At 48.1% G+C, this 14,738-nt stretch overlaps 1 protein-coding gene across 2 annotated transcripts in view; it reads left to right on the top strand.

Moving 5' to 3' along the window:
* Inpp5a (inositol polyphosphate-5-phosphatase A) overlaps positions 1–14,738 on the top strand; it is a 200,388-nt gene that overhangs the window by 176,520 nt on the left and 9,130 nt on the right. For both annotated transcript variants that reach the window (XM_052714263.1, XM_052714264.1), the window contains exons 10-12: positions 681–776; positions 868–942; positions 8,529–8,602. In XM_052714263.1, the coding sequence (XP_052570223.1) occupies positions 681–776; positions 868–942; positions 8,529–8,602 (245 nt within the window). The remainder of the gene's footprint in view (positions 1–680; positions 777–867; positions 943–8,528; positions 8,603–14,738) is intronic.

The following is a 14,738-nucleotide window of genomic DNA, read 5'->3' as shown; positions in this document are numbered from 1 at the left end:
CTGTCTCGAAAAACCAAAAAAAAAAAAAAAAAAAAAAAAAAAATTTAAAAAAAAAAAAAAAAAAGAAGGCTGTGGTTGCTTCATAGCCACCATTCCTTTGGTGGAAAAGACAGCCTGAGCATTTGCTGATTTCATCAGGCTACTTGCCCCTCTTAGGTCCTTGTCACACCCGCACTCAGTTCTCCTGACTCCTGACCAGAGCCTAGGACTTATCTCCCGAGATTCTGACCTTTTGACCATCTACCTCTGCACCTCCTGGGCTTAGTGTCCTATGCCATGGCCCTTCTACATCTTGACAGCCTTAGCTAGCCCTATAGGGCTCAGGGCAGCCAGCAACAGCAGGAGCCAGTCCCTTGAAGGGTTCAACTTGCTGCCTGGCATGGCACTGCTAACAAAACCTTGCCTCTTGTAGAAGCATGAGCATATTGCATTTGTGTTACACTATCAGCTACACGCAGTCAGGTCCCTGTGTAGCCTGGTAGAGGGCCTTCTGAGGAATAGCCCACAAAGACTGTCAAGCTCGTCTCCTGGAGTGGATGTGAAACCTTTGTGTCAAGGAACCCTAATCCCCTTCCATTCCCATTGGAGACATTGGGAAACCATTGATTATGGGCTTTGGGTGATACCAACTGGGACAGTGAGTAGACAGAAAGGGACTGAGCACCCTTGTCTTCTTGCAGACGCTCTGCACAAAGGCCACGATGCAGACAGTCCGGGCTGCTGATACCAATGAAGTTGTAAAGTTGATATTTCGGGAGTCAGACAATGACCGGAAGGTAAGTAGCTCATGACTAAGGGCAGCCACCAGCCACACCCAGCCTGAGGAGTGGGAGCTGTGCAGGCACTGAAGCATCTCTGACCCGGCAGGTCGTGCTCCAGTTGGAAAAGAAGCTCTTCGACTACTTCAACCAGGATGTCTTCCGGGACAACAACGGCACTGCGGTGAGTTCTGCTTTAAGGTGTACGTGTGGTCACCCTGGATCCTTCCCATGAAACACTCCTTGCCCTGGAGTACCATAAGCATATTTACATGTGTTTGGGCCACTCAGAGTTCGGCTTGGGCTCCAGGCTCACTTGGTGGGAGTGACTTATAGGGCTGGGGCAGGGGCAGGCTAGGCTAGGCTGCCACGATTATCATCCTGTCAATGGGTAGCACAGTGTTCCTATGACGTATGAGCGCAGCAATCTCCTGAGTGAGAATGGTAAGGTCCTGCCTGCTACTGTGGAAACCAGAAAGTCCATGGCCTTAGGTATATCCATAACCAGCTGTAGGCGCTAGGTACAGATTCAAGTACTTCAAGTCAGGTACTGTTGCATGTGTGCATAGATTTACTCTCTCTGACTTGCTATGACCTAGCTGGATGCCTGTTTCCCCTCATAAGGTATGGAAGGATACGTGTATAGTACATGGAGTGGAGCTGGGTACATCAAATTCTGATGAAGGGATGCAGTCCATCTGCATCTCTCAGACACATCAAAACCATCTGATGGTAGGCCTGCCTCCTATATCTGCAGACCCAGTACAGGAACTTTAGGAATCTTGGGAGCTGGCTGTTAAATACAGTGGTCACAGTGTAGTTTAGGATTGCCCACAAAGTAGAGTTTATACCACAGAGATTGTCAGGACACAAGCACAGTTCCCACCCCCAGCATAGCTCCACATTTACAAGAACATAGTGAACTGCATGCCCAGCCCTCCATGCTGTAACCTCTCTTACAGCTATTCATCTGGCCCAGAGTCCAGCAATTTCTGTGACTCCCAACTCCTCCTACTAGTCATGCCCAGCAGCTACTCCTCGAGAAGCCTGAATCCATCTCCACTGCTGTGGCAGGCCTAGCCACCTGCCGTGGGGCTGATTATTAACCTCACTCCTGCAGCATGCCCTGTTGACCTTGCAAGTAACACTAACTCACTGCTGCTGTCCACAGGAGAGCTTCCTACAGTTTCTCCCACTGTGTCCTTCAAGCCTCTGATGGATTCCTTCCCCTTTCCTTTTCTGCTTCAGTGTCCACTGGTCCCTTCCTACATGCTCAGTCACTCAAAGACCATAGCTACTGGTGGTTCCTGCTAGAGGGGCTTCCCTAGGGCAATAATGGTTGTGTTAGCCTGCCAACCCTGTGCAGGAACAGGCTACTTTCCAGTTCACTTCAAAAGAGTAGAGCAAGTTGGGCATGGTGGCACAGGCCTTTAATCCCAGCACTCAGGAAGCAGAGTAGAACTGATGAGTTCAAGGCCAGCCAAAGCTACAAAGCGAGATGCTATCTCAGAAGAAAAGGAAGGAAGGGACGGAGGGAGGGAGGGAGGAAGGGAGGAAGGAAGGGAGGGAGGAAGGAAGGAAGGAGTAGAACAAGAACCCATATGAGCCTGGGCACCTAGGTGATGTACACTGGCCCCTGCTACATGGTTTCCAAGCTGAGAGAAGGCCAGGGAAAGGTGTTTGGGGGCCCCCATCAGAGCTTGCTCTTTTGATCCAGAGAATTAAGGTCACTTGGGGCTTTGCACAAGGCAAGAAGCAAGTGAGGTTGGATGCAAGGGCCACAAAGGACACAGAACATTTTGGAAGAAGCAGAGAGACAGATAAGGAGACTCCAGCAGCTAAGGAGAAAACAGTTGGACTTTGGGCAACACTGGGAAAGAGAATGGAAAAATGTGTCCTAGAAACATCCAGGGGTATGCCACTGGGATCTAGGGCTCTGGAAGGCTGTCTCAGCATCTAACAGAGAATTTGCTGTGCCGTTGGAATGACCAGCCTTGTTCTCCAGGAGATAATCTGCATTCAGCACACACTCTCTGGCCTTTCTTTAAGGTGAAATTTGAGTGGTTATTCCTGTACTTCCATTACTGCAGGGCTGTAGGCAGGAGAGGTGGGAATTCAAGGGCATCCTCGGTTGCATAGAGTTTAAAGCCAGCCTGGGCTACATGAGACCTTACCTCAAAGAAACAAAAGAAGAAGGGCTGGGGAGATTGTTCAGGGTAAAGTGCTTACCATGCAAAACCGAGAAACTGAGTTCGGATCTCCAGTGTTCTTGTTTTGTTTTGTTTTTTTAAAGTCAGGTGTGATAATCTGTTATCTCAGCATTGAGAAGGCAGAAAGCAGAGGGGCTTTGGTACTCGCTGGCCAGCAAGTCTAGCTGAATCAGTGAGCTCCAGGTCCAGTGACAAATGCTGTCTCAAAATAAGCTGGAGAATGACTGAAGACGACACTTCATATTGAGCCATGGCTTCCATGTATATGCACACAGATGTGTACAAGCACCCCAGCACACACATACGTGAACACACACAAGAATATTTTTTTAAAGAAGAGGAAAAGATTAAGTAGAAGGAAAAATTGCATTCGGCATGTACAGATGTGTAGACATGGTGCAAGTCTCTAATTGCAGACTTGGGAGGTTGAGACAGGAAAATTTGAGGCCACTGGGGACTACACAGTAAGAAAGGCCCTGTTGGTTTGTTTGATTTTTCCATTTTGAGTTGCATTTATTTATGTATTTATTTTTATTTATTCTTCTCTCATACAATACATTCTGACTGAAGCTTCCCCTCCCTCCAGTCCTCCCAGTCACCACCGTACCTCCCCTCTACCCCAGATCCACTACTCTCTGTTTACCTTCTGAAAAGAGCAGGCCTCCCAGGAATATCAACTGAACACAGCATAACAAGACGCAATAAGACTAGGCACAAACCCTCATCAAGGCTGGACGAGACAGCCCAGTAGGAGGAAAAGGATTGAAAGTCTCTGTTGTTTTGAAAAAGTGTGAACATCCAGGAAATGTTTGGAATTTGACTCTAATATAAAAGTTTTGAAGTAGGGGACATCTCCACATAGTAAGTTCTCGGGACTCCTGCCTATCTGCCAGAATCTTACCTAGGAAGTCAGCAGGTTTGCCAAGTGCCTGGAGCTCAAGTGGCGCATGCTTCCACGGGCTGCTACTCAGAACTTGAGACATACTTGAAGAAATGTCCCAGCCATGCTGCTGATGCCCAGCCTCTGCCCAGGTCACACATTCAGAGGAATTGGCCACCATCACTCAAGCCCAACTCTGGGCATTGAGTCCCTTCAACCTAATGAGCAGTGGAGATAATCTCATCCTCATGGCCTGGTTGAACACGCTGTGCCACAAGCACTACAAACAAACTCCCGTCTGCAGGATGGATGTGCCCGAGCCGGACTCAGCCCCCAAAATCCATCGCATCCTTCATCAGCCACTGGTCTTGTACTCGTCTGACAGAAATTTAATTCAAGCTGGCTCCTGAAAATAATTATTGTATTTTAAGAGTAGTAATCATTGGCCGGGACATGATTGAATGTGTCCATGCGTATTGACTTTTTCTATGATTTATAGCTTTGTTTAGTCGATATTCCCATCGAAATTGTATAATTAATTATAAGTGTGGCTGTCAGGGCTGCAGGATGGAGTGCCCTGGTGAGGATTTGGAGAGATTAAATTTTCCTTGGCTGTCCCAGGGCAGGGCTTGGGAATTTTCTAGGTGCTTGGCCTGTTGGATAGAGATGTTTTCTGTGTGTTTAGCAACCGCCCGGGCTCTGGGTGCATTGATTTTCCAAGCCCTTTTTTCTTTATCAGCACGGTGTCCACGCAGCAACAGTGGAATTTGTGCAGCTGGGACGGCTCCTGACAGATGCATGAGGCCAGCAGCTGCTTTATCATTGTCCACACACATCGGTGCTGCTTTTCACTTTGTAATCAAGAAGAACGTTTAAGATACATTTGAAATTGGTTATCATGTTTGTGAAAAATCTCAAAGAAATACAAATTATCAATTCACCAGCAGTGTGGTGCAATTTCCAATCAGAAATGCCTCGCAGTTGATGTTCTGTGGCGGCAGCAGCTTTAATCCCGGTCATCCTGTTGATGTGGCAGGCCTGGAGCTTCGGGCATTCTGCAAGCCAATCACACAGGATCAGGGTTTCACCGGCCTGTCAGAGCCAGCTGGTTGAGCAGGGAACCAGTGACTCCATCTATACCTATGCTCTGCACAGAAGAAGCTGAGTGAATGTGTGATCAGAGAGAGTGCACATTTGAGTTCCAGAACATGTCTGTCTTTAGACAGCATCAGCTAGCAGGAGGATGGAGGGCAGGGTCCAAGTATGTTTCCTCCAGCATGAAGCTGGGGACCTGGGTTAGGGTATATGGGAGTAATGGGTGATATATGAAGACTTGGGAGTTCTCCACCTGCCATTCCTGAGCCCCCTTACCTTCTAAGCAGTTTTTAAAATCCAAATTCCAAATTCAATATTTTTTCCTTTAAACATTACAAAATTGAAGAAGGGTTCCTTTAAAATAGAGGCTATGGTGTGACAGTTTCTTCAGCACTTTAGGAAAGTGATACATTATGTATATCCACATTGGTGACTTCAGGCAGGAGCCTAACAGGTAGACCCTGGCCATCCAGAAATAAGTGCTGACTCTGAAGAGGCCCCCGGGGAATCTTGGCACAGCTCTGCAGTGTCTTGAGCATGTTTAAAACTGGAGAATGTTGAGTGAGTGACAGTGAAGGCCACCCACACACCTGAGGTCAGAGACACAGGTACTCAATGTCCTCATACACAAAGAACACACTCATGTGCATGGCAAGAATTATAGTGTCTTCACCTTTGGGAGAGTGTCAGAACTGGTCATGACCAGTGGCCAGGTCGGCATTTAGTGGTCTGATGCAGAGGCAGAAGCAAAGATGAACACATAGAAGTAGTCTCCCATGTACTCCCTCAGCCCAGCCCAGAACTTTGAAGCAAAGCATATGTGTGTGTATATACATGTGTATATATGCATGAGTATATGTATCCATGCATGTGTATGTATATAGTGCTGTGTATATACATATTTACAGTCATGTATATTGTGCACATATATATGTAAGTATGTGTGCACAGAATACTTGTCAAAGAGCTTTAATGTTGATAGCGTGCCTTGAGTACTAGGGCCATGGCAGAGCTGAAGAATTGGGAAGCTAGACTGTATAACTAGCGGGTGGGCATGGACCCTGTTCATCTATCCTCCTCATGTCCAGAGGGCTTCTGACCTGTGGCGGGAGCAGAGGAAGAGTCTACACGGTAGAGAAAGGTGTGGCCTAAAGATCCAAATGCTTCAGCTGCCCCTTCTGTGCTCACAAACTCCTGTGGACCTTGGCAGCCAAAGGAAGTGACTGCCCACTCCTGAGCAACAATTAACTTTACACAAAAACAGCACTTCATTATCCAAGGTTAAGTAAATTATGTTGGCCGAAATTCCATCTTTGCAGGGTCCCTGTCTGTGTTCCCAGCCTTTGTGTCCTTGCTGCTTCTAGAAATCCGACCAGAATCAGGGTGGAAAATAGAGCAGGTCAAGAGCCCACAAAGGCAAGAAGACTCTACCCTGGTGACTTCTGTAGCCCAGGCAGGTGTCATTCCAGGACTGTGGGCCTCAGACCACCAGGTGGCCACAGGGCAGTGGGTGTCCAACCCACAGCTACCTTGTGAGGACTCAAGAATTTGTCTACTATTTTCTGTGAGTGGATTAGACTCTCCTGGAGGGTAGACCACATTCACAACTAGAAATTTTCTCAAACTTTGAACCAGCAAAGACAAGCTCACAACCCCAATCTGCAGGGCATGGGAGAAGAACTCTACTTTTGATCAAGATTCTGAAGACTACAGCCAGAGGCACAGAAGACCCATGAAAATGCCAAATGGTTGAGGACACAGAGAGCTTCTGAGATCGTAGTTGTTGAGAATAAATGGATGCATGCCCAGGCTGAGTAGACATAGCTGAAGAGAGAACTTAAAAACTGGAGACTAAATGGAGGAGTGGCCCAGAAGCAGCTCCAAAACTTAGAGGGTGTGGCAGAAGGTATGGGGCAGAGACAAGGTAGGTGGACAGAGGACCCCATCCAGCAGGAAGAGATCACCTGCCTGTTTTCATACCTGTCTACATCACAAATCCTCACAAGTGAGTCCTGAGCTGGAAGAATGCAAAATTCAGATCACAAGTGAAACAGCAGAGCATCAAATAGAAAAGAAGAAATCTTACAGTAGCCTGAAGAAGTTGCATATAACTCATGGTTAGGCAGTAGACAGTCAAGAATCACAGCAGCCATAAGCAATGGAGTCAGTTAATTGAAGAGTAGAGTTGTAGTCACCTCTCAGGAGCCTGTTTAGGAGACCTCATAAGGTTGCATGTCCTCCTTAAAAGTCCACAGTAAACATGGAAAAGGGAAGGGATTTAAGAGGGTGGGATGCTAGGCGGATGCTAGGCTCCACCTACTTTCCTGAAACTGCTGTTAGCAGGTGCTTCTGTGTTTTAGTCCAATGCACCTGTTGCTTGTGGTACTTTCTATCTCTGAGCTGCCTCAGGCCTCCACCCAGACCTTTGAAGAACACTGGCTCCTGACTCACACTGGTGGCACCTCTAAGCAAACATGTTTTTTCCTCTTTTGTTCATATGGTCCAGACCATAGTAGGGCCAGACAGAAGCCAATGTTGGAGCCATGCCAGACAGGGTCTGAGACCCCCTGGCTTAAGTCTGTGAATGTCCAGCATGCCACCACATGGCTCTGAGGTTATGATATTAAATAAAGAGGCTCTGTCTGGAGTGATATCTTATCCTTTTCTCCTCTCTCATAAACAATATCACCTCAGAGTGGGTTCGACTGGCCTCAACTTGACCCTTGTCCAGTTCCAAGTCACTCTGGTTGGTAAGAGTGGCACTCAGCCTGGTGCTGATCTGATGAAGACAGCTCTGAGAGGGGCAAGCGGGCAGGAGACCCATGCCAGTGAGCAGGTAGCAGGCTGGCACACAAGTAATTACAGTGTACACATGCTGGTAATTGCACATTCAGGAATGATGGATGAGGTGGTAGGAAGAAGTGAAGACATGATGTGGTTTTGAGGGGAGCCCCAGCACGATGCCATGGCTACACACAGCTGTGAGGTAGGACATGATTAATGGATAGTATCCCACAGGGTGTTTATGGTGACTGGACAGAGCCATGGCTGGTGTGGCGACCTCTCCTTCCAGCAGGCACAATACTCTGATGGAAGCCTCCTGAGGGAGCCAGGCTGTCTGCCATCTCCTCTGCCTACAGAAGTGAATGTTTCCTCCCTGGTGGCTGCTAGACTCTCACCAGTGTGCAGACTCAGCTGCAGTTCATGATGCACTGCGTTGATTTTGCTCACTCTGAGAGTTACTTTCAGCCCTGGACATTTTCCCTTACTTTGGAAAGGACATCCGGGCCCCATTTAGGGGATGCATGCTTTCTGGGTAATCTTCATGTGTCTCATGTGAGCAGGACCAGGCAGTCTGAGCACTGTTCTTGCACTGCTGGCAGCAGATGCAGCTGGATGCTAGAGCCAGGCTGGCACCCCTGAGTCTTGGTGGTGATAGATCTTGGTCTCTGAGTAGGGCAAGGTCACACTAGATGCTCAAGTCCTTCTTGTTTTTAAGAATTTACACACAACCCAGGTATGCACAGCCTGCCACCTTCCAGTAAGGAAACCAAGTGATTCTCTTATCTTCTTTCTTTCCTTTAGCTCTTGGAATTTGACAAGGAGTTGTCTGTCTTTAAGGACAGACTGTATGAACTGGACATCTCATTCCCCCCCAGGTAAGGAGCCCTGCACCTGCTAAGAGCAGGTAACCTTCCCGACGACCTCCTCAGATGTGCCTGTGTGTTGGTGTCAGTATGTGCATTCATGTGCATGTATGCACACATGCATCTAAGTACATAAATGTGTGCATGTGTGTCTATCTGTATTGCCCTGTGTACATAAGGACCTGTGTATATCACCATGGCATCTTGCATGTATGTCTGTCTGCATGTGTTGTCTGTCTGCATGTGTTGTGTGCATCTGTCTGTATGCATATACCTATCTGTGTGAATTACATCTCCTCCCATCATTTCCATGGCCTGAAGAAAGGAATTGGCTGTGAGTAATTAATGATTCTAATTTTTAAGACTCCTTTCCAATGTGAAAGAAGAGTTATAGATTTGCAGGGACAGGTTTGTGGGCAGCACGCTGAGGCTCTCTGGAAGTCTTGAGACTCACCACCGTGTGGCTTCCCTGGCAGAGGGTTCTGAATCTATCTTCTGAAGCAGATAAGTACTCGGTGTTTCACTCCGGTGCTCCTGGGATCTTGATATCTGCAACAGTAGCACTGGTTCCCTTGAGACATCCAGGGCCTCCTAGTGCTGTGGTGTAAAGGAAGGTGAACGGGCTAACAGAAAGTAGTGTGTGGTATGTAGTGGACCACGCAGGATTACCCACCACCTGCTGCAGCTGTGCCTGGCCTCTTGGGCTTTGCATCTTCCTGGAAGCACTGTACAGAAGGTGGATCCTGAGGACAAGGGACTGTGGCAGGCCCAAGCCTCCAGGAGCTGTGGTGTTCCTTCTCCCAGCCCTTTGGCTGTGTCAGACCCCCAGTCTTGTGACCTAAAGTGGTGAGGAGACTTTCCAACAGACTGAATTATGCCAGCGACTTCATCATGCTGCTGTTTTATGCCTGCATGGTGGGAAATACTGGGGATCTTTTCCTCAGAATGAGGGTCCTGCATCCAATGTGTCTGACAGCCAGGCAGCTTTCCCCCTCTCTGCCAGTGCCCTCCATCTCTGCCAACTGGACATAATCAAACATGTGCGGTTCCTTCCTTTTCAGCTACCAGCCCATACCCCCTAACCTAGGAGACTAAGGTGAGGGGCCTGGATAGAGTTTCAGGGATGGAGAAACAGGACCACAGGCCCTAGTAATTCCAAGACATCTGATTAGTGCCCAGACCAAGGTATTAGACACTTATATATTGGCTCATAGCAGCAGGGCTCAAGGAGGTAACCTCATGAGACTCTGAGCAGAATACCTGAGATTCTTCTCTCAGTGTTGCAGTCTTGGAAGTCACCTGGACACCAAAGGTACAGGACAGGACCCAACCAGGCCGAAAATCCAGAGGGCCTTGTAGTCTTAGCCCAAGTAGCTAAGAGAGAGCCCTGGACCCACATGGCAACCACGGGCCCTGCTTTCCCTACCTGGCAGGAGCAGCTGGCATCTCTCACAAGGTTGAAGCCATCTTGACAGATGGGCATGTTCTAGTCAGTTGAATGTTATGTTATCAAGAAGGGGCCCTACATGATGACCCCAGTGTCTGGAGCTACAAGCTTCCAGGAAGGTTCCTTGTGCCAAGCCCAGGCTGGTGGGGAATAGGCACACCTGCTCCAGCCTGTTTACCAGGGGTCCATTCCCCTGAGTAGGAAGCAAAGACAGCAGTGGATTTTTAAGGCAGAATCTTTGGCACAAACAGGAAAGAATGTAAGAGCCATCTGTGTGTTCAGAGATGGGGAGAGGTGTATGCAGCACAGTGCCCAGGATTCCCACTCAGGAAAGGTTAATTAGCACAGCAGAGAGTACCAGAGAACCCCGAGAGGACCATATTCTCATTTTAGAACTAAGTTTGTTGTGTGACTCACCACAGGGGATGTTCAGAGGCAACTGAGGAAAGTGCCCTTAAAATAGAGTAGAATCCCAGGTATTGGGGTAGAGCTAGGCAAATCATATGAGCCCTCAAAAGCAGAGCTTCTTTGGTGAGAGAGTCGAGTTCAGAGTAGTGAAGAGAATTCACATGCTAGCCTGGAAGATGAAGATAGCCTCAAACTAATAGCCATCCAGTGGAAGGCCAATAATGAAATGGGAGCCATATGCCACCATCCCAATGGGCAGAGGACTTCTCGGCATGACACAATTGATGCTTCATCTTTGGGCTTTGAGACCCTGAGCTGGGTCCACCCAGGTACCCAACCCAGGGAGACTTAGGGGCAGTCTGTGCCCTGTGAACTGGAAGCCTGCTGGACTGTCAGGCAGCAGTGGAGAAGGTTGGTGGAGCATTGGGAGCCTTCCCTGTACTGTTTGCTGTGAGAGCATTTGTATTCCATGTCAGATCACAGAGGCTCCCACCCGCAGGCTCCATCTCCCTTCAGTGGTCACAGTTATCTCAGAAGCACCCTGCCCTGTTCCTGAGGCCTATCTCCACAACTCAGGATATGCACACAGTGTTCTCCACCACCACCTCCTGGGACACTGCTGAAGTCTCTCACTCCCAGAGAGGACTGACGTTCCTTCTCCATTTGGTTCTACTGTGTTTTAAAACTGTGACAAGCTGGGAATGGTGGCTTGTGATGGTAATCTTGGTCACTTGGGAAGATCAGGAGGTGGAAGCCAGTCTGGAGAATACATGGAGACTCTGTCTCAGAACAACTAAGACGATCAAACAGTTAGTTCATAGTCCTGTTGTGTTGAATGTGTGGTTTGGAGAGCCATTCCAGTGTCAACAGAATAAGCCAAAGTGGAAGTGGAAAAGACCGGGGATTGAAGTGGGGGATGTGAATGGAAAAAAGAATGAAAAGGAAAGGACATGTCTGTTCCTAGGTATGGGGAGGAGAAAGTGTATTGTAGATAAAAGGGAGAGTATAGCCAGAGTCAGAGACATCTGGGAGAGTCCAGAGTGGATGTGACCCTGAGCCATGTGAGGAGAAGACGAAGGGAAGGGAGAGAAGAGAGGGGGGACCAGGTGCAGCAGCCAGGAGGCTCACAGGGAGCCTGGTAACGAAAATGACTGGATTATATAGGGAAGGGCAGCTGGAGGAAGGGCAGTCCACCCCAGGGCTGGAGAAGTTTAGGGTAGGGGGCAGAGTATGCCAGCCAGGAGGGCCCTGTAACAGGTAGGGACTGAGGGATGCCAGGAGAACTTGGTGACCAGGTCTGCTTTGATATATTAAATAGACACCTCAGCCATTTGTCCCAGATTTGAAACCTAACAGAATGACCAGATACATTCTTAGTCTATAATAAAATAGAGAGTCTTGGGCCAGGTGTGATGGTACACGTCTTTAATTCCCATTCTCATGAGGCAGAGGTAGTCTGATCTCTGAGTTTGAGGCTAGCTAGTTCTTCTACACAGTGAGTTCCAGGCCAGCCAGGGCTACACAGTGACATAGTGACTCTGTCTCAAAAAAATAAAAATAACAAAAAGCTAGCCTTAAGCATACTGTATGCACAAAAATAGGTGTGTGTGTGGTATGTATGTATGTGAGTATGCATGGGTGATAATGTATGCAGAGAAATCACTGTTGTTTATATTTTGCTCATACATGTACACACACTATGGGTTTGAATATGTGGTGTGCAGGATGTATATATATTGCTGAACTATTTGTACACGTGTATATAGTATATGCATATATAGACTGTTCTATGTGCATGGACATTTGTGCTGGAACATGGGTATTCGCATCACTGTGTATATGTGTACACATCAGAGCGTGTATCTTTCAGGGCCTGTGTAGGTGTGTACATATGTACATGTGTGTACATGCTTATAGGTACATGTGCAGGGATTAGATGTGGGAGGAGTGAACTCATGAATGTGCATGTATATGAGCAAGCACATGTATCTAAGTGAGTACAGTTGCATGAGTGCACAGCTGCTAACACAGTAGTCTGTCACTGATGACTTGGGACTTCAATTGTGCATCCAGAACTCACTCCACTTGGAACAGAGAAGTGGACCACAGGATACTGCCTAGGGAACATGGGAACATGAGCTTTACTGTAGCCCTGTTCCATAGGCAAGAGGCTATGCTCTAGCCTGAGCACTGTGTTATCTGGAGAGGTCTTCAAATGGGCTGGGAGAAGCCTTCCTGGGAGACAGCAGTGCCTGAAGCATCTGTTCTCCCTGTGAGCTCCTTCCCACCCTAGGCTTATGCCTGCATCTCATCACCAGGTATGGCAGGCGAACATGTGGAAAGGCCATGGTTACTCCACCACCACACACTCTGGGCCCATGCAGGAAGCCTTGGGTCCCCCTCAGAACTGCACCCCTTTTGTTGAAGGACTAGTGCCACCACTTAGGCCTAATATCTGACTGCTGGACCTACAACTACCCTGCGGAGCCCCAGAGTCCCTGTGTTCCCATTCCCAAGATGCCCAGAGTAAATCTTAAGTATGCATGTTTGCTCTACTGACCCCAGAGCCACTCTGGGTAAGTGAAACTGCTCACCTTTAAAAGCAGCTCCTGCAGTCTAGAGCTCCTATCTCGGTTCTGTTTTTCTATGGCCAGATGGTCAGTAACCAGTGTGAAGGTTGCTGGCCATTTGAGATGTTGGTATGTATGTGAGTATGTAGAACAAGGTACTCCTGAGTACCTAGGTTGCATGTGTCAGGAGCCAGCCTGCTTCCATGCATCCTTGAGGGCACAGAACACACCAGGCAGGTAGGAAGCCTTCGCATAACATACAGTCCTGCCCACCACCCAGGGCTCTGCGTTATCCCATGGTTTTCATTTTTACTTCCATTTTCCAAGCTCTTTCTATTTTGGCTATATCTTGAGGAATAAAACCTCTACCATGTGGGATTGGAGTCAAACTCAGGTTTCCAGTCTTGTTGGCAAATACAATTACATGCTGATCTTGCTGGTCCCTAAATATTTATTACTTTATTTTAAAATAATAATAATAAACTCATTACATGTTAACTAAGTAGCACTATAATGAAAAAATTTATTTTCCAAACAAAAATAATGTTAAAGGCAACCTCTCACATTTAGAAGTTTACTTAGAAGTTTGTCTAGACAAGTGACAGAAATGTGGCAGGCACATGCAGAGGAAGAACCCCTCCCCCTACTATGGGTACTTTGCCTTTCTTTCTGATGACTTGTAGAAGGGGTGATTCCCTAGCCTCTCACCACCATGCTATATTGAGAACCTACTCTGGGCTAAGAGTGGACCTGCCCCATTGTGTTTGGTGGCAGCATGTATCGGATGCTGAGTGGGGCAAGTGCTGGACATCACTCCAGAGCACATGGTACCTTCATCAGAACACATGGACCTCAGCAGACATGTCCTCATAGGGGAGGGCTGTCAGGCTCATTGGCCACTTGCATTTTGTGGTTGGCCACAAACACCATCGCATCCAATCCCAGAGAGACAGCTTGTTTGGTGCTTTCTTGAGAAAACTCTGTACTTGTCTCTCAGCCTGCCTCAGAAAAGGTGCTGCCCAAACACACAGCTGTCCAGTAGAACAGCTGTACAGCACTGGCCTGAGATTCTGCCTGCCTAGCCTGGAGCATGAAGTGCCTAAATGCTCACGTTTCACACCTTTTACTCCCAGGAACCTTGTTTCCCAGGGTTGGGGTTTGGGAGGGTAAGGATTTAGTCTGCACAGGCATCTGCCCTGCTGTGAACGTAGCACTGAGGGTGATGACGTGGGGCTTTGGCTGGTTCTTGCCCAGGCACCTCTGCTTTCCCCATAGTAGTCTTTGCTTCATCGGTGCAGAAGCAGCACCATGGAAGGAAGCGTTGTCAGCTTGGTGCCGTTATGAGTGGTTTCTCCTTCTGGATCATGGAAGAATCCAGGGTTCCCTCACCCTGAGGCTCACACACCAAACTACCAGTAGCCCCAAAGCAGCAATAACCAAAATGCCATGAACTGTGGATGGACATTTGGAGTACAAACACCTTCAGGCGGTGAGAACAAATCCACAATCCAAGCGTATGGGCCAGAATGGACATTTGGAGTACAAACACCTTCAGGCCCTGAGAACAAATCCACAATCAAAGCGTGTCTGGGCCAGCCAACATGGGGTGAACCCTTTGAGATCCTATGTGCTCTTCACTGCCAGCCAGACCTACTGAGGAGCTGAGCCTGGCATCTCCCACCTCCAGTGGAATCTGCTGATGCATTTTAATCCTGTGTGCGCT

The sequence above is a fragment of the Peromyscus californicus genome, unplaced genomic scaffold, assembly GCF_007827085.1.
Source record: "Peromyscus californicus insignis strain IS unplaced genomic scaffold, ASM782708v3 Scaffold_4__1_contigs__length_199733344, whole genome shotgun sequence".
NCBI lineage: Eukaryota > Metazoa > Chordata > Mammalia > Rodentia > Cricetidae > Peromyscus > Peromyscus californicus.
This window is presented reverse-complemented; position numbering and strand designations above follow the sequence as displayed.